Source organism: Oreochromis aureus, linkage group 5, assembly GCF_013358895.1.
Source record: "Oreochromis aureus strain Israel breed Guangdong linkage group 5, ZZ_aureus, whole genome shotgun sequence".
NCBI lineage: Eukaryota > Metazoa > Chordata > Actinopteri > Cichliformes > Cichlidae > Oreochromis > Oreochromis aureus.
In genome coordinates, this window is record NC_052946.1 from 35,470,890 (window position 1) to 35,491,335 (window position 20,446).

Here is a 20,446-nt window from a genome sequence, read left to right on the forward strand (position 1 = left end):
AAATGTGGAACATTTTTTATTGATCTCTCTCAATTTCCACTTGATTTTATACGAGAACAGTGGTTTTATATGGGAGTATGTAAATCCTATTCCTGTTATTAACTATGTGTTTATGTTGGTCCAGAGAACTAAATAATAGACCTCTTTTTTTTTAAATTCTTTTTATACTTGTATATATTCTTTTATTTAGCCCATGTATGTATCTGATGTATTTAAAACTGTTTCAGGACTCGCACAAAAAAACTCAACTAAATTCTATAAATAATTAAAAGTTTCAGTTTCAGTAACCTGAATTTAAAACACACACACACGTCAGCCTTTGAAGTCTTACGACTCAATTACATGAATCAGCACGGTTATACCTTTAAGTACCCCCTCCCTTCACTTCAGGCTTTACTATCTGCGGTTGCGCGTAAGCCCTCATTGGCTGTTGCTGATAATCGGTCAACAAGAGGACCGGAGGGATACAGGAGGGCACAGGGCAGCATGTTTACAGCTGCTTATGCCCGTAATTAGTTGCCCGGCACAACCGAGTCGCTTTATGAGATTATTTAAAAAATTATTATTTAGTTGGGTTTTTTTTTTTGCTGCTTTTGTTTTTTGGAGACGCTGAGCTCTTGTGAGTGCCGTCGATAATGCTTTTGTATCGCTCAGCAGCGGCTCTGGATCTGGCTTTCAAGTCACCGGGTTCGTCTCTACTGCGAGCCAAAGCAAGCAGGCTGAAGGATGTTACTTTGACGCTGCGCACGGACCACTCGTTTCAGCGACACCGGTTTTTCTGCGCATCCGTCAGGCGGGTCTATCTGCCCTCCGTGCACCTGGGTAAACAGCACCCGGAACTCATCCAGAACTGGGACGCGTCGTCTACGTTTGTAACCAACACGGACTGGGCGCATTTGGACCGGGTCGCCGCTGTAGCTGTGCGCCGTGAAGGCGCTGAATGTACAATCCTCAGGCAGCCGCTGGTTTTCACACACGGGCGCCAAAACAGCAGGGGGGACCCGGCGGGTAATGTTTTGTTTACGGGTAACTGGGACGTTTCCAGTCGCCGCTGCTCCACCAGGACCATGCAGATCAGATCCTCATCCACACAGGCTGCTACGAAGAAGAGCGAGGAGCAGACTGACGACGACAAAGAGGTAATTTCAACCTTTAACACGAGCACACCACGTTTTAGAGATCAACCGGTGAGCACACCGTCCGGGCCTCTATCTTCCACGAGCAACCGACTGAAAACATGTTTATGAATTATGCAAAACAGCAGACGAGCTGGTTTTCTTTTTTCTTTTTGCATAACAGCCCTCATGTGAGCGAGCCTGCTTGTTATACAACACTACACGACGCGCACAGTTATGTGGGCCGCCTGCCTTTGCAGTGAATCCACGGTGGTGTATGTATAATTGACATGACTTCGACAAACCTGTACTCGAAGCAGCACAGGTGTCATTTTCATAACTGTGCAGTGTCAACAGCGAGCGTGCTCCCACGGTGTGTGAGTGGCGCTGAGTCACTCTCACCAAACATCTGAGCACTTTTAAACTTCGGCTTGCACGTGCTCTCGGTGGGCGGTTGTGTGAGTCAGCATCTGTGATGCTAAAAGAGCTGAAGGTGTGTGGGCACAGGTGAGGTTATTACCGCGCGCTGTGTAACAGGTCACACTGGATTACATTGCCATCATTTTTAAGTGACTCAGCAGCACATGGACACGCCTACAGTGGTACAGTGAGCATGCCAAGATCACGAAGAACATGCTGCTTTGCTTTTTACCTTGTTCACCATCTCACTAGTTTATTAGAAGAGCAGCAAACAAAACGCAGGCAAGGATCTGTCCTGATAAAGAATCATTTATCAGGTTCTCATATATGAGAATTTGTTTTTGGACAGATTCAAAATATGTTTTTTCTTCACTTTGACTTTTTAGTTTAAAAACTTAAAGAGTTAGTTGAGGCCGACAAATAGATAAGAGAAATAACCAAGTTGCAACGTTACCCTTACATGGGATGGGAATGGCATTCAGTTTGATCTGAAATTTTGAGACGAGGACAGAATTTCAGATCCTGGTATATGTCATGTCCACTTGTCATATGGTGTAGATCTTTGTTCACTTACAGGTCATCTTCTGATTGGTATGCACTTACATTCTCGTAAAACTCGATAAAATATGAACCCTTTATTAGCAAGAAGTTAATACAAGTAAATCACCACACTGTTTTATTTTGTGAAGCAGAAGAATTGGATTCAGGTTGAGAGAAAGGGATTAGATTTGATGCAGCGTTTAATACTGCTTTCCCTTTAACTCAGAAAATAGGCTCTCAGAGCCTGACGTTTCTTAAAATCCGATGCCTATATTACCCACAATGCAACTCAACAGTAAACAGGCTTTCATAGGCTTTTATAGCAGACTAATAGAAATGGTCTACAGGGGTTTGGGAACCCTGCACTGATGATAATTTTTCATTTTCAAGTCATTTCACATTTAAAGCAACGCTCCCTAAGACATGTAAACAGCTGTATAAAATGGAGTTCCCTTAATGAAACCATAAATTAAACAGGGATGGTCAGGGAAACGCACACCCACAGGAAACTGCTTGAGTGCAACTCCTAGCAGGCACTTTCTGGGTTCTACTTCAGTCTCTAATGAGAGGGAGTCCCTGTTTTACTGTTTCTCTCCTGCTGTATGTATGGTTTTAGTGATGTTGTTTTAAAGTGTGAAATCCAAAAGATGAAATAAGGTTATTATGTTGATAATGTCCACGTTAATATCATAATCGTGTTATCAGTCTTTTGTAGGCTTTTGCATGAGTAGTGAGTCATTCTGTGACTCCCAATCCAATTTTGTCAGGGCTAATTAATTTAGTACTAAAGATAATTAGTACTAATGATACTACTTCTAGTAGAAGATAGTATTGTGATACAGTGATTATGCAATACAATACTTGATACATTGCATTGTTAAAATCTATGATATTGAACAATATCTGTGGAACTGAGAGAGGAAAAATAACCCTAAAAAGGCAGAAAGAATTCTTCCAGAAGTGCATTTGTGAAGCAACTTTTATTGTGATTTGGGGCTATACAAATAAAACTGAATAAAATTTGAAAAAGAAAAAAGTGAGTCAGTCAGACACTGATGCTGGTAGTCCTGGCTCGCAGTCTCTGCTCTAATTCACCCCAAAGGTGTTCTGTCGGGTTAAGACCAGTCAAGTTCTTCCACAGCAAACCCGTTCAGCCATGTCTTTACGGACCTTGCTTTATGCACTGGTGTGCAGTCATGTTGGAACATGGGGGAGTGGGAGGGGGTCATCCCCAAACTGTTCACACAAAGTTGGGAGCATGAAATTGTCCAAAAAGTCTTGCTATGCTGAAGCATTAAGAGTTCCTTTCACTGGAGCTAAGGGGCCGAGCCCAGCTCCTGAAAAACAAGCCCACTCCATAATCCCCCCTCCACCAAACTTTACACTTGGCACAGTGCAGTCAGACAAGTACTGGTCTCCTGGCAACCATCAAACCCAGACTCGTCCATTGGATTGCCAGACGGAGAGGTGTGTTTCGTCACCTCCAGAAAACATGGTGATGGTGTGTTTTAAACTACTTTATCCAATGCTTTGCATTATGCTTGGTGGTGTAAGGCTTGGATGCAGCTGGTCGACCATGGAAACCCATTCCATGAAGCTCTCTACACTCTGTTCTTGAGCTAATCTGAAGGCCAAATGAAGTCTGGAAGTCTGTAGCGATCGACTCTCAAGAAAGTTGGCGATCTCTGTGCACTGTGCACTTTAGCACCTGCTGACCCTGCTCTGTGATTTTACTACGTTGTAGCCGAGTTGCTAATGTTCCCAACATTCCCTGTCATTTCCCCTCTGTTATAATACCACTAACAGTTCACTGTGGAATATTTAATAGCAAGGAAATCGCACAACTGGACTTGTTGCACAGGTGGCATGCTATCACGGTACCATGGCACAACATCACCAGATCGTGAGATCCTTACACAAATGTTTGTACAAGCAGTCTGCATGAGTAGGTGCTGAGTCTTCTACACCTGGGGCTAAGGACGTGATTGGAACATCTGGATTCAATGATTTGGATGGGTGTGAATATTTTTGGCAATACAGTGTATAATGCCAGCTCACTGATTTGCTTTTCCACTTTGTCTTAGAGTTTTAAGATAGATAAGATAAAATTTTATTAATCCCTCGGGTGGGTTCCTCTGGGAAATTCGGTTTCCAATAGCACAGCACCGACAGAAGTTACAGAACGTGAGCAGAATATTATATATACACATATATAAATACAGAGACATATATAAATAAAATATACAAAAGGGATAAATAGAATAAATAGGAATAAGAATACAAGGGAATTGCACATTTCAAGTATTGAAGTCTATTGCACTCTCCTTGACTGTGATTTACGTGGCTTCCTTTCTCTTTAACCCTCCATTTATTTCGTAAGCACCAAAAATGAGTCACAAAACAGGGAGGGAACCCCTTTAGAGTGTCTGTGTGTTGTAATAAAATAGCCTATCAATTACCTAAAGGAACCAATGTGATATATTGATTGACTGTTTTGACCCAGCCAAACTTCTGCACAGTTATGGTCACAGATGCACTTAATTTGCTAATGTGAGACGAGATGTATTAAAAGCTAAAGAGATTTCACTGATGGCATTCCCAGTATGTATTAAAACATTTCCATAGAAACTGTGACAGTGTAGTATTCGTCAGTTTTTATGGCCACAATAATCGTGTCGTGAGAATCTGACAGCGTGACAGCCCTGTGCATTGCATGTGAGTGTGTCTTTGTCCTTGCTTGCATGTCACTGTGACTTTGCATGTGTTTTCATGCCTCTGAAAAGCTGTTATCAGACACAGCAGTCCCACTGTTCCCCTCCTATACACCCTCCCTGGCACAACTCCCTTTAGCTGCTCGCTCACATGACCCTCCCACAGCGTTGCTTTCCTTTACTTTTAGCTTGGCCTTTTTCGCCTCTGAAAAGCAAAGGCCTGCTCCCTCACCCACCCCGGACTCTGCCATTGTCCATTGTTGGCAGCCCGGTGAATGTATTGCCAAGAGTGTGGCTTCATCCAGGAGCTCGGGCCAAAATTTAGCAAGACAAATTGTAGCCAAGAGAAAAGATAAGCCTGTTTTTCCCCTTATCTTCCCTTCTTCACCATTGCTACTGCCTTCTTGATTAAGTGGCTGACTAAAACCCACAAAAAGAGTCTGCAAGCGTAGTCTCAATGCAGCGTAAAAAGCAGAAAGGGACATGAATGGAAGTTACTGTATGTAAAGGCTAAATGTCGCACATAGCAATGAATGGCCTTCCGTTGCCCCTAACGGTCCTAATTTTTAAAAACAACCAAACATGTCACATTTGCAGATGTCTCAAAGACCATTCAAACTTCATATAAAAGCACACACATCCACGTCCCTGCAGGATTTACTTTAGATTATTGCTTAGCCTCTAACTGAACAGCTAGCTACATAAACACGTCAAGCTTAGTGACACAATAAGCAGTCTTTTTTTGAACTTGGTGAAAAAATAGCTGAATGCACCCGGGAGGTATTTCCTGTGTGTGTGCGCGCGTGTTCCTCCAGAGGAAGATCAAGTTTCCTCTTCAGCAGAGAGATATTTGAGTAACCACTGGTCACAATAGCCCCAAGTCATCTAATACTAAGCTGCTCCATTTAATCTCCCATTTAGTCCAGTATAAATGGGGAGAAAATACTTTAAATTAAAAGATATTTTTTTTTATAATGTATGCATTATGATAACAGGGTGCGCAACAGTCATAATAGTTTCTTAGACAGCTTTTGGCTTCAGGGTGTGCCGTTTAAAAACGTTAAAGCTGTGAAAGTCGGCTGTTCTTTATTATTCCAACAGTCCCAGCCTTCATGCAACTCTGCAGTGCTGTCATTCAAATACATTCAGATGATTGATAATTTTAGTATTCTACTTGAACTTACAGTATAGTATTCTGCATAATGTATAGGGCTCATAGTAACACAGTAAGTAATTCTAAAGACCAAGATGCTTTTACATGGAATTATTTGTAGCTGTTACAGCAAACAAAACACTTTTTTTATTTTAGTTTTTTACTCAAATCCGTTCTATCAATGTGTTATTAAAGCCTCATGAGTTTTCTGTGTGGAGAGAAAAGTAGGTTGACACAGATTCTCCTTGTAAACACACCTGTATCATTACATGTCTGAACAAAGAGTCGAAAGTGAAAAAAGCGTGCCAAGCTCAGAGGATTATGTTTTTATGTTTCTGATTAAATGGACAACTTGGTCCTTGATTTCTAATTTCATGCAGGTTTCAGTTTTGAGTCCTGATGTTTCGAAATGACGACGGCTGTAAATTAAACAAACCAGTACTGTAATATATGCATATATAAGATGTTTAATACAAGGTATGGCTTCCTCTAGAACAGTGTTTCCCAACCACTGTGCCGTGGCACATAGGTGTGCCATGGAAGGTTATCTGGTTCCACCTGATTAGTACTCTAAGCCAGCGGTCCCCAACCTTTTTTGCGCTACGGATCATTTTATGTCAGACGGACCAGCCTTGTGTCGCAGATAAATACAACAAAATAAAACCAGTACCAGTACCAAAAAAAAAAAGCTTTTTGTGACATTTTTGTTTGGTGGTGTGCTGTGTGATTTTTCTAATGTGAAATAAGTGCCGTGGCTCTCAAAGGTTGGGAAACACTGCTATAGTAAACTATCTCACATGGACTGCACCAGTGCCTGTATCTGTTGTGGAGGAGTTACACTCCAATGCTGAAAGAGTGCAGTGGTCATGGTTTGTGACTGCATCTGATGAACGTGTCATCACAGCATGTCTGGGACTAAATGCTGGTCAGGGAAGTGTCTGGATATGCTCCTGATCCAGAAAGGCCCGGGTCACTCTTGCAGTGTGGGCTCGGGCATAGTCCTCAAACGACTGCAGGTTGGGGCGCTGCCACAAGAATGGCACAAATACAGTTTAAGGCATTGTCAGGATTTCTGTTCCATCAGATATCCACCAAGAACACTGTCTCTCATGGATATGCAGAGCTGCAGCAACAGCTCAGAGATGCTCGCACACACCCGGGCCTCGCTGGTAGCACTGGTGACAGTGTTGTGCATATTCTGGGCTTTTGTGCTTTGATGCCACTGGCTTAAGATTTCAGTAAACTGAACCATTTCTAAGGTGTGTGAGTTCATTTGTGTTCAGTAAACACATTCACACAATCCATTTACTAAAAGCTGAAAACAACTCAGATTTTATTTATTTATATATATATCTTTTAAAAGAAAGCTTTTTTCTATAGATTCAAATGATGTACTTAAAAATTGATTCACAACACGAAACTTGTTTCTTTTCGACCATCTGTTGAAGCTCTTACCGATATAAAACCATTACGGCCTTAGCCATAAGGCCAGATGGAGGGTTGTGTTTATTTACATACTGTTTCCAACTGCAGGCGTTCTCAAGTGTCCGCCGTCGCTGCTCTGCTGCAGTCTGCCGTCCGCTGTGGCCTGAATGTCGTTATTGTGTGTTGCAGTTTACTAATCTGCTTCACACACACTGAGTGACCTGCCTGCTCCCTGTTACGTGTCGGGCAGCTGGGCTGTGTCTGGTGCTTGTTCATCTTGGAGTGGTGCGTGTCTGGGCTCACAAACGCAGACCGACGTGTGTGAGAGGCTCTTTGTGTGTAGCACAAAGTGACTGACATTAAGTGTGTGAGTGGGAGAGTGATAATGTGATTCACTTAAACAACGCAGACGCAGCAGCCTGTGTTTAATCAGCTGACTCGGCTGCTCCTTGAATAGGAGGGTCATAAAAATTGTCTTTGTTTGACCAGCTTTCTCCACATTATAATAGTACTTTCGTTTCTAGATCTGTCCTAACAAAACAAATATGGCATTTCAACATCATTTCCAAGATACGACTGTTTGTGCAGAGTTCAGGCTCACTAAGGAAAGTTATTTTCATGTATTTACAGTAACTTTTTACCTGGATGCGTTGAACGTTGCAATGAGACCAGCATGTTAAAACCAGGCACTACAACTACAGCTCCCGGTAGCTAACCAGCTAAGCAACATTACTCTGTAACCAGAAAGCAAAAATTTCGGAAGAAATTTTAAGTGTGCCTATGCTGCTGCTAATCAGTGTAGTTTGCCATTCATACGGCTACTTGGGGCAAAACCCAGCAGAGCAGCCATTCTCCACCATGAACTATGGTAAAAACGAACACCACTCACGCTTCACAGATGACAGCTTACAGTTCTGTGTAAAGATGAGGTGACTTCGTACAACCCCGATTACACAGACTTTATTGCAGATGCCGCTCAGGTGGGTCCACCTCCCCTGCAGCGGCACTGCAGACCACGTCCCGCCACACACATCAAACACGTAAAATAAATATTTATGCACGTTTGCATTCACTTTTTGTTATTTTTACACAGTGTTCTGAATGATGAACAATGGTCTACAGCCAGTCTTGTGTATTATTATACAAACTTTGGTTGTAAGATTCAGATAACTATTTAATAAAAGCTAAATATTTTATATGAGAGTAAGAAAGAAAAGTATTTCTTTGTGCCCCCCTTTCTCTGTTAATGCCCTACCTGGCCCCCTGGCAAAAGCTTTGCTAGATCCGCCCCTGCACAGTTACCAGCTGTCAGCTACACAAAAAAGGAGCTTGGTGTTTATTTGTCTGTCAGAAACAGTTCATAACTTCCCTTCAACTCATTCATGTCACCTAAAGGGTAAACCTGTTTCTCCATCACCAGTTCAGCTCTGATGATTCAGTAAGGACATCTCCTGGTTTGGAACAGCCGTTTTTACAGCTGTGGCTGCAGCAAACATCAGCTGATACTAGAAATTAAAAGCAAATGAATTCTAACAACAGCTGATCAAGCTTAAACGTGCTGCTGTTGTTTAGCGTGATAAACAAACAAGAGAGAAAAGCCGATCATTGATCAGTTTCATGACTGAAGTTTCAACAGGCGAGAGAATGACAGGGGAGGCTGTCATAAAGTTCAACATCAGTAACTTAGCGCGCACACAGCTGTATAGAAACTCCGTCATGCTAGCTAGCACGCAGTACGAGTTATTGTAAGTGATTGTAAAAAGTCAGCACAACGAAAATAAACTACACCTAAACTCAGTTTATATCTGACCCAAATAGAGTGCAGGTCATAACTTCTTACCTGAAATTCAGTTCACCTCATGCTCCGACCGGCAGCCGCCTGCTTCTGCTGAAAAAGATGAAAAATTTGCAGAAAATAGGTGAATCAGCAGAATTTCTGCTGAAATGAGCAGAAGCTGCTGCGAATTGTGCTTATAAGAGGTGAAAAGGCTGAAAATTCTGCAGAAAAGAGGTGAATCAGCAGAATTTCTGCTGAAAAGAGGTAAAGAAGAAGAAAATTCTGCAGAAAAGAGGTGACTCAGCAGATGATTCTGCAGAAAAGAGGTGAATCAGCAGAATTTCCGCTGAAAAGAGTTTCTGCTGAAAACTGCTGAAAAGAGTTAAAAAAAGTTTAACTGTGAACTGAAAAAATTGTTGCCATAAGCGGGATTTGAACCCGGGCCTCCCAGTCTGAGAACGGCTGCTCATCCCACTGAGTTGTATTTGATGGGAAAATGAAATAATCTCATTTTAATTCATGGCAAGCATCTTCTCTTTTTTGCCTCTAGTCACAGTCTTTGTTGTTGCTTCCTATAGCAACAGAGACGGTATCCGAGTCCTTCCTCCCGTCTCATTTTGTGCGTCTCATGTTTTTGTCCAGGATGTTCAGACTTTGAAGGAGGCTTCTACTACGTCATCGGAAAAGAGCCTGGAGGACAGAGAGCCAGAGGGAGGGAAACCCAACAAAACCCAGCAGCTTAAGAAAGTCTTCAAGGAATATGGAGCAGTGGGAGTTTCCTTTCACATCGGGATCTCTCTCATGTCTCTGGGAATGTTCTACCTGCTAGTATCCAGGTAACAAAACGTCCGGTCACTGGACGAGGCATTGGTGTTTACATTTCTTAAGATTTAGAGAGATGAGGTCAAAGAATGATAAAATTGAAGTGATAAAGTTTAAGTCACCTCATATACTTAAAACAGTTTTACACCTTTGAGAAAATCTACAAAGAATACATTAACACATTTAAAGTGAGCTACTAAAGCTACTATGTTTGAATCTATGATGTAAGTATCCCATTACAGCCACACTGGCATCTTCAGATTGCTTCTGAATTAGAGTCTAAAAGATATTTACTATTCTAAAGAAAAGGCAGAGACAGTTTTGACATTTCTCCAAAAACCAATTCCCAACAATTAATCACAAAAAGTCAACAATGTCATGTATTAGTGACACTAAAATCTGATGTGGGGCAAACAAAATGACCATCTTGTCTCATTGCTCGACAGTAATGGGTCCTCAAAGAATAGTCTTTGTAGATGCACCAAACACTAATCAGATTTATGTAGAAGTCTTCATACTAGAGGATTCTCTGCTGTCTATTGACTGTGAAACAACAGTTCACAGTGATCCACAGCTGAATACCACATTTTCTGAAATCCTCTCGCAGCCATTTGGGACAATGTAGGAAATCATTAACTGAAGTGAAAACAGATGAAGCACTAAGGGAAAGGGGAAAAAGTAAAATGTAAAACTTCTCTCGCTGATGTTATCCAGTCGTGTAAAAGCTTTTGAGTGTAAAATTTCCCTTTTAAGCCGAAGATGTGCTCGGGAAATGGATGATTTTTTTTTTTTTTTTGACGTGACTTTACAATGAGGAACGTAGATTGGCAGTAAATGGGACCTATTCACGAGACAATAGCAAAGTATAGACAGTCAGCCTTATTGGCTCTGGATGCAGACAATAAATTCATGCTCAAGTTTAATTTACTCATCTTTCAAGGATTTGTTGTTGTGTGACACATGCAAAATATAAAGTCCTTGCATTCAGTCTGTTGATGGTCATAAACGGTTAAAAGTCAAACAGCACAACACACCCATACTTTATCAGCTCAAACAATTTTCTGTCTGGCCAGATGCCAGAGGCACAAATACCAGAGAGGCCTGACAGATATAAACTGAGAGCTTGGAGATTTCCTTCTGTAGCTGATAATGACCCTTGAACTGAAAAATGACTCTGCAACTGCTGTGCACTATCACTGTGCAGCCACAGCGCTCAGGCATGTGGTGTGCTGAGCAAACGGCAGCCAGAGCGCTATATATAGCTGACTCAAACTTTCAAAGTTTAACAGGGTGGTGACTGTGTCCTGTAATGACTAACTCATGTTGCCACATTCTTTACATATTTGCTTCCCAAAGTAGGTCAGGTCAAAATTGCAAAACTATATAAGAACTTTTCTCATGAAGACAGTGGTGTGTGTAGCCTTTTAAAGGCAGATCAGAAGTCATGTGCTAATAGCTTCAAGTTAAGAAGAGGTGAAGTTAAAAAAAACAAAAACAATAAATTCTCTATTGTAAACACCCCCCTCTAGTGGAGATCAAGATGAATTACAACTTTATGCAACAGGCAATGAGGAAACAAGTTTTAAAAAGATGTTACATCATATTGTTTCTGGTCTATGCTCATTCATTACTAATGCTGCAGTATAAATTCTTAATATAGTTTTTATTTATGTATTTACATTGATAAATCAATAATTCACGCCATTCTTTCTTTATTTAAAGGATTATGACAATATGGCCCAATATATTGGTGTGTGTGTGTAAAATCTGTAATGTATACTTTATTGATCCCCGTGGGGAAATTACTCTCTGCATTTAACCCATTCACTCAGTGAAGCAGTAGGCAGCTGCAAATCAGGCGCCCGGGGAGCAGAGACGGTACCTCAGGGTAGCCGTTCGGTGGCTTCGAACCCCCGACCTTCTGATCATGGGGCGACCACGCTACCTACTGAGCTATCCCTGCCCCCAGTAGTGGACTATTTTCACTCATGTGATTAAGAAGTTATGTATTTGGACAAAGACACATTTCTCTGTATTTTTGCCAAATCAAACAGTCAAGATGTGATTGAAGTACAAACCCTCAGCTTTAATTGTAGGGGTGCTTCTTATTTTGAAATGGTCAAAAGTAATCGGACAGTTTGCTGACGAGCAGTTTCATAGCGAGCTTGTTCCTCCATTGTCCATGGTGTACTATTCGATAGCAATCAACTAATATAAAGCCTATTAATTTCAATACTGTTAAATTGCATTTGGTAGCTGATGAGTTCATTTGTGATCAAAATCTAAGTAAACCTCTCAGACAGAGCAAAAATATTAGATTGGTCAAATCAAATCAGCAATCATGTGCATTCTTAAATAGAAACAATGCAACACTGAAATTCCTGCAACCATAAAAGACAACTGAAGTGGATGATTTTGGAATTAAAGGTTATTCAATTTTAAAGTAGTTTTTGAACCCCCCAAAATGTGGGACTGTGTATAAAAATAGCTGTAATACTTAAACAGTTAATGCAATATTTTTGTAAAAATCACAATTAAAGCTTAAAGTCTAATTGGTTCAATCAATTTGAGTTTTATTTATATAGAAAATAAAATTATATTTATATTTTATTTATCAAGGCGCTTTATATTGTAAGGGAAAGACAGAAACAAAACAAAAACACAGAGAAAAAAAAACATACAAAAAAAACAACCCCTACAAGCAAGCTCTTGGTGACAGTGGGAAGGAAAAACTCCCTTTTAACAAGAAGAAACCTCTGGCAGGCTCAGGGAGAAGCAGCCATCTGCTGCGACACAGTGAGAAGGGAGGGAGGCGGGACTGATTTAAAATCCACTTGTAGTGATTTGCAGAGGCTCAGATACAAAGATTACTGTGGACCTAACTCTATACACACACACAAACACCTTCTGGTCCTAACTTACAGATTTCCTGTCATTTGTGTTCCCAGTGGGATCGACATGACTGCCATATTGTGCAAACTGGGCTTCAGCGAGGCGGTCGTTCAGTCCAAGATGGCTGCTGGAACCAGCACATTCGTCCTGGCCTACGCCATTCACAAGCTCTTCGCTCCTGTTCGCATCAGCATCACTCTGGTGTCTGTGCCTCTAATTGTGCGCTACTTCAGAAAGACTGGACTCTTCAAACCTCCCACACCTGCACCCTGATGGCCCCTCCTCTGCTGCCTCATTGAGTAACAAACATCTTTAATGGCCTAATGCCTGTAAATCTTTACTCATCTGGCTTCAAACTGAAAGACCCTTTACATTTGTGAATTCGGGTTCCTTCATCATTTATCGCTATAACAGATTGGAAGTGATCAAATGCTTTACTGTGGTTTGAAGTCTTTGGCTCATCAAACATAAGAACTTAAATGTATCAAATATTTATTTGAAATCAAAAGAATGAACAGGGATTGTGTTTTTTTTTTTTTTTTTTTAGGGCTGCCAGTAGGATTAAGCTAATCTCTCCTGCACCTTTCTCCAGCAGCTGACTCGGCCATGTCCTGGTGTTTTGCTTGCAACCCTCTCTGCTCATCTTTACCTTTCTTCTCACTTTACTTTTTTTGTCCTCCTCTTACGTTTTGCCGTTTGCCTTCCATCTCTCTTGGCATCCATTTCCGATCATTTCCCTCTTTCTGCAGGCTTTGTTCTTTTTTCCTTTCTTACAGTTTCCCCTAAATACAAGAACAGAAGCAGTAACTGCAACGTCACTAATACGTGTGAAGCTGACTGCATTTCATTGAAAACTTTGGATGAAGAATGTTGAATCATTTGTTTTTCCTGATTTGAGTATTTAATTAAAGAGAATTTCTCTTTTATATTTATTTTGTTTTTTGTTGTTGTTGTTGAACAATACCACATCACCTTCACACATATCATCTTACCATATCATCTGGCAGCTCTGTTCATATTTAAACAGAACAATGAGCAGAGAGAACTGGGACGTTCACAGTAGCTGTGGTGCTACTGAGTGCAGTTTGATTATATAGCCTCTAATTTACAGTTGCTTTCTTATTTAGAGCCCTAATGTGAAATTTCCAGCACTGAAAGTTTTTTTCTTCCCGTGCCATGGCATGGTTGGCTGGTGACAAGAATGCCATGAGGGACGTTGGACTGGATTGACTGACAGGAAGCAATGCAAAAACCAGAGTACCAATTTTAAAAAGTAATAATAATAACACAGTTTGAGCTCAACCTGCTAAATGAACAGAGACAGCTCCTTGTACACCACCTTTACCCTCGGATGAGTCTCGCATGTCTCACTGGCTTTGCTGATGTTCAAATCTAATCCCTTTGTAATTATGAACACTTTTGATTAATTAATTTTATTAGAGCTGTTTTGTAATTTGGAAATCAAGATCCCAGAGTCCCAGAATTCAAGGTGTTTTAAGTCCAGTGTCTCCATCTGTCCGAGTGTCTCCAGTCTGTGATGGTCTGGGCTTCCACGTCTTCTGATGGTGATGGTCTTCAAAATAGTTTGCTGATCATCTATTGCTGTGTCTGATCGGCCAGCCAACTCACCTGACCTGAACCTTACAGAGACTCTTGGGAGTATTGTCAAAAGGAAGATGAGAAACCCAAACAAAGGAAAACAAACTGAAGCTGAAGGGCCCTGTGAAGAAACTTGGGCTTCAAAAACCCCTCAGCAGTGCCACCAGCTGATCGCCTCCTTGCCACACCACAGTGACGCAGTAATTCATGGTTAAAGAGCCCAAACTAAGCACTGAGAATGTAAATCATGATCTTCAGAATTGGGTCCTTTCTTTATTGTGAAAATTAAACCAAAAGCTTGGGATATTTCCCTTTGTATATAATTGATACAGAATATTTTAAAGTGTAACTTTTTGAATTAAATTACAGACTATAGACAGACTCAAATGTATTCTGTAACTTGCACATATATATGTAACTAGTCTCTAAGCATTACACCCATTTCTAAAACAAATCCCAGTTCTGACACCACAGGCAGAGATGAGGTGCAGATCATCCATTATTCACCATTGAAGAGCACAAAAAACCAAAACAATGATGTCCACAGGTGAGACATAGTTCCAGCTGCAGCGTTTATACACTGCTACTAAGTGTCTTAAGAGTACTTAGGCAACACACCAAAGTCAGAATCTTCAAAATTCAGTGGTGCTCTATGGAAGGAGAGAAAGAGGCAGGCCAATGAATAGAGGGTGAAGAGACACTGAGAAGTAAAAGTACAAACTGACCGCTGTGCCATACCATTGTATTGGGTTAAATACTGAACTAAACTAGTAACGTTAGCACACAGCTTGCCTAATAATTTTTAACATTAAATACTACAGAAAAAGCAAGGACTTTAAAATAAATATCTCCTCACATGGTCGACAATCTATAACACAAAATGATGCTCTTATTCCAAAACATCCTCATTTACACTTGGAACCTTTAAAAGATGGTCAGCATGCCCGGGGGCTCAGCCTTAGGGAGACAACACACAGGTAAGAAACACAATCTTGCACTTTTAATGTTTCTAAACATTTCCCCAGGTAAAAGCTAAAAGTATTGTATTCTGTTGGCCTAACCAAACTTTCCATACTAATCTTTATGTGTGTTCCTAGAGCAGACCTTCTGCAGTACCAGCTACGAAGGTACTTACAAGGAAACGCCTACAGAAAACTTCAGTCAGTAAAACATGACAAACCTCTTTGCATGAGTGTGTGAAGCCTGATCATCTAATGAATGAAGAGGAGCGTCATTACATATTTGTTGTATTACCAATGATTGTTTTGAGACCATATTCTTGAATGCAATCCCTCTTTCGCTCTCCCGTTTATCTGCCATCCAGCACGAGCTTGCTCAAGCATGACTGGACTACTGCAGGACTTCAAACAGAAACCAGGAAATTACCTGCACAAAAAGTCTGTTTATTTTTAAAGATTTAGAGACTTTATAGAGATTATTGAAGGTTCCAGTAGAAGCAAAGCACTTCATGATTACAAATTTCATAATGATAAAGTTTCTAAAAGGAAACATTTAAAACAAATTATAAGGTATGCTGCAGAAAATAGATGAGTGCAGAAAATATAAAGAAGCATTTTCATATTTACCTGTTAATTCTTATTTAACTGCATTTGTTTTTAAAGCTAAGAGAAAGAGAAAATGTTGCATTTTTTGTTTGCACTTCTTGTTTCAACCACACTGGGGAGCTCCTGAACTACAAATACAGTGCTACACCCGACTGTTCTCAGTTTGCACTCTCTTTAACAGTTTCCAGCACTATATCACCATGAAAGCAGCGTCGCTCTCATGCTGATCGCAGATAAGATGTCACAAAATGCTGCACATTGGTGTCTAAAGACAGTGAGAAAAAGGTCAAAATTGGTTTCATAACTGCAACATCTTTGAATGCAGCAGTGTCTTTACGGTGTGCTACGCGTTTCTTCAATCACACACTGACCAATTTTTCTCCTGATAAGAACTCGTTATTCCCGGCTCTGTTTTATCACAGCGGGTCTGGACCCATCTCCCTCTACTCGCCTTCCTTGAAGGTTTGATGGGTCAGCCAGCACAGCAAGCAAGCCTCAGCTGGTGCGGTGTCCCTGAAGAGCAGCAATGTATTGAATGGTAGCTGCCTTGAACAAGACCTCATCTTTTCCGTGTGTGTGTGTGTGTGTGTGTGTGTGTGTTTCTTGGCCCGGTAAATAATTCAGCCAGGAGAGCTGTATAAGGAGAACTAAGCGTGCACAGTGGTCTGTGCCAGATATCAACCTCGGTTTTTCAGGAATAGGAGCTTTGGCAGCACTCTGACACAAACTTCTACAAACTGATCTCACACACACAGATACACACAGAGGAAGAAGGAGAAGTCGAGGCCTCATTAGCCATGATGAGGACAGGGAGCTGCCATCGCCTCTCCATCCCCTGCATGTCCCCCATGGCTAGGAACAAATTGGTGACAGCGCTTCCAGCCACTCTGTCTGGCTACCTGTGAGGCACTGGGCTCCGTCAGCCTCCTCTTCTTCCTCACTCCTGTGCATTTGTATATATGTGTGTGTGTGTGTGTGTGTGTGTGTGGACACAAGACATGTATGAGAGAAAGAGGAGCTGGAAGATCAGGTCCTTGGTTACGCTCCGTGTCACCTTTTGCTCAGCCCAGAACTGAGTCGTGATACGAGCGAACACTTCATCTGTGCTTGGCCTCGGCTTTGATGAAGGGCCCCCCTCCCCCTGCAGGGGAGGTTCAAGGGGGTTCGTATCCCTGCCTCGGCTCTTGACTTGTGCCCACTGCACCTTTTATTAAAGTCAGATTCACCGTCAGTGCCACTGCTGTCACAGCAGCACAAAGAGTGAATCCATTACGTTTGTGTACCCGAGCTGCTCTTCGACAACAGTTGGAAGGCGTGCCTGCATGTGTGCGTGCGTGCGTGCATTTGTGTAGTAGCTGCAAAGTGCTGATGCATACAGTCATATATAAACATATGGCAAAGTGCATATTCTGTCTCTCATGAATGCGCACACACACACTCAAGCTCACTTCCTGACAAGCTGCCTTTTCTTCCCTTTTGCATCTTTTATTTAATTTCTTCATTCTTATTTTTATTTCACAGTTTCCTCTCCATCATTTTCTTCACTTGCTCATTATCTCTCCTTATTACCTTCCCTCCACCGTCTCCCCAACTCCTGACCTGTTCAGTATACTCGTTACCCCTTCACAGTGTTGGCGTCTAGACGGAGAGGCACCTGCTCTGTCAGATTCACAGGTTCAAAGGCATCCTATGAATTTCTTTACAGAGAGGGCTGGCATGAGGTTTCAAGGAGCACGCAATCATACACACACACTGCGTACACAAACACACTTATTCTTTTCCCCTCGCCTACTCACTGCTCTTCTTCTCCCTCCTTTAACCACCTTTTTTTTGGCCACTCCTCTTTCTTCCCCACTCCTCATGCTCCCCTTTTTCTTTTGCCCTCTTTTTCCCCCTCCCTCTCCCCGTCTCTCCTCTCCTGTCTCGGAGTTAAGTTTAGCAGATGCACCTGATGGCAGCACCATCCTGGAGCACCTGTCAGCTGTCTGCCTTCATCACCGCTCCTCTGCTGCCACAGAGGCCACAGGGAAGTAAACCTGGAGACAGTTGCTACTATCAACAGCTGCATCTTATTATTTTAAACACCGGTGCCAGTCAGTTTCCACCAGAGATGTGCACATTTATTTGGTGTGTGCGCTCCGCCTCCCCCTCGTTCTCGTTGCTCCTCCGGATTCAGAAGCTCAGCTGCTAAATGTGAGCAATTATAATCGAACGCACAGAGAGAGGGGGGGGGAGGATGGAGACTGAGAGGCAGTTTATCTAACCTGTGACAGAGAGGAGGAGGGAGAGGAGGCAGGCAGCAGGCATAAGTTGTTAAAGTATTTTTGGCAGCTGTGGATTATGCTTTTGACTGTCGGTAACTGTAACTTAGACAAGTGACAGGCAGTGTGCTAACAGGCGGCGGGGTCAGCCAGTCTGAGCTGTGTTAATGGCACACTTCAGAGTACTAGATGCCGTTTACAGAGACACGTAATGACACCGCGATTCTTCATCCTTTCTCGGGTCCAATTAACACCACAGCTCCCTTTTCCATAAAAACGTGGCCTGCAGCAAGTGTGTGGTGGATTCACAACAGACCGAATGAACAAAATGACAGAACAAGATGACTTTGGGTGCATCTGAGATTAGTGGGAGTGTACGATTGATGATCACCATCTACCAAGAAAGAAAATACTGCTGCGTTTATCTGGATAAAAGAGTCTTATTATCTCAATGCATGCAACTTCATGTGTGTCCCAGTCCATAGTGATACCAGAGGTATCCCTATGTGACATGTATTATCCACACTTTAAATACTTAATGTACTTTAGATTTACCATGCATTAATTTTTTTTCTGAAAAGATTTGTTGCCTCAGAAGCTTAAGACTTAAAACCCATTTAATCCCATCGGCAACAATTGTTGCCATTTAACCCCCTATTAAATTACATTAAACATTATGTGCAGGGGAAGTCTCAGGAGTAAAATGCATGCACTTATTTTGCAGGGAAAAATTTCGATGGCAGATTAAACTTTTACATCTGCTAATGTCCTTTTCATCAAAAAATCTCATGATAATCTAAGATAACAGAGAAGTGGACAATAATGTCTTGGTAGACTTTCACTAAAGATGAACATTTCAGTAAATGACGCACTACAAAAGTGTCAACTTGTGCTAATTATTGGAAAAATATATAATTATATACAGTACACTTTTCCTTTTAGGGGTAAACCACAGCAGATCTTCTTCCTCCATCTCACCCTGTCCTTATACACCCTCTTCTGTCACACCAACCCTCTTCATGTCCTCCTTCACCACATCTACGAATCTACTCTGTGGTCTTCCTCTTTTCTTTTCTTGCCTCACAGCACCCTCTTCAGCATCCAGTGTATCCACCCTCCCTCCTCTGCACATGTCCAAACCGTCTTGGCCTCGCCTCTCTAACTTTGTCTCCAAACTGCTCAACCTGAGCTGCTCCTCTGATGTACCCATTCTAATCCTGTCTATTCTGGAGACTCTTAATATTTTCCAGCTCAGTGTCCTTTGTTTTTGTTAGTGTCACCATCTCCAACCCACAAATCACAGCAGGTCTCAGTGCATATCATTTGGATGAATGCATGTGCTGTGTGTCTTTTTATTTCACTTCGTCCCTTAGGTTGCTGTATGTGAACATAAAATGAGTAAGATATGCCCCCCTCATCTCCTTCCGCAATAAGTCTTTTCTTAGCAATTATGCTTTTTGAAATCTAATATTAATCTAACTTATGAAAATGACATCCTTCTTATTTCACTGAACAGTTTACTGTCTCAACCTCACCTGTTAACAGTGATCACATATTCTGTTTTCTTATAGATGACTTTTTGTGCTGACAGGCCTCTACAATGTTGCGTGGAGATCAGGTGCGATACCTCTGGATTGGCAGACCGGGGTGGTGGGGACCGGAGGGTGTTCTCAAACTATAGGGTGATCACACTCCTCAGCCTCCCTGGGAAAGTCTACGCCAGAATGTTGGAAAAGAGTCTGTCCATTAGTTGAATCTTGGATTCAGGAGGAACAATGTGGTTTTTGTCCCGGTCACAGAACACTGGACCAGCTCTTCACCCTCTCTGGGATACTTGAGGGTGCATGGCAGCTTGCCCAACCGGTCTACAAGTGCTTTGTGGACTTTGAGAAGGCACTCACCTGTGTCCCTCTGACTATTCTGTGGGAGGTGCTTTGGGAGTATGGGGTGTCTGGCCCGTTGCTACAGGCCATTCGATCCTTATACAACCATTACAAGAACTTGATCCACATAGCCAGCAAAACACAGACTTTATCCTGGTGGGTGCTGGACTCCGCCAGCGCAGCCCTTTGACAATGTTCTGTTCATAATATTTATTGACAGAATTTCTAGGCATAGCCAAGTTGCGGAAGGCTTCCACTTCGGTAGTCTCAGAGCTGATGTGGT

At 41.9% G+C, this 20,446-nt stretch overlaps 1 protein-coding gene across 1 annotated transcript; it reads left to right on the forward strand.

Moving 5' to 3' along the window:
- The first annotated feature begins 422 nt into the window (after positions 1-422).
- fam210b (family with sequence similarity 210 member B) lies at positions 423-13,787 on the forward strand. The gene is made up of 3 exons (XM_031740452.2): positions 423-1,139; positions 9,784-9,977; positions 12,912-13,787. Exons 1-3 carry the CDS (start codon positions 636-638, stop codon positions 13,126-13,128), a joined length of 915 nt encoding a protein of 304 aa, XP_031596312.1. The 5' UTR covers positions 423-635; the 3' UTR covers positions 13,129-13,787.
- The last annotated feature ends 6,659 nt before the right edge of the window (positions 13,788-20,446 follow it).

Bases quoted from the DNA above. Each gene is read 5' to 3' on its own strand.
- fam210b (XM_031740452.2), top strand. From the start codon at position 636: ATGCTTTTGTATCGCTCAGCAGCGGCTCTGGATCTGGCTTTCAAGTCA. The intron at 1,140-9,783 runs GTAATTTCAACC...GTTTTTGTCCAG, and splicing joins AGACTGACGACGACAAAGAG to GATGTTCAGACTTTGAAGGA. The intron at 9,978-12,911 runs GTAACAAAACGT...TTGTGTTCCCAG, and splicing joins TTCTACCTGCTAGTATCCAG to TGGGATCGACATGACTGCCA.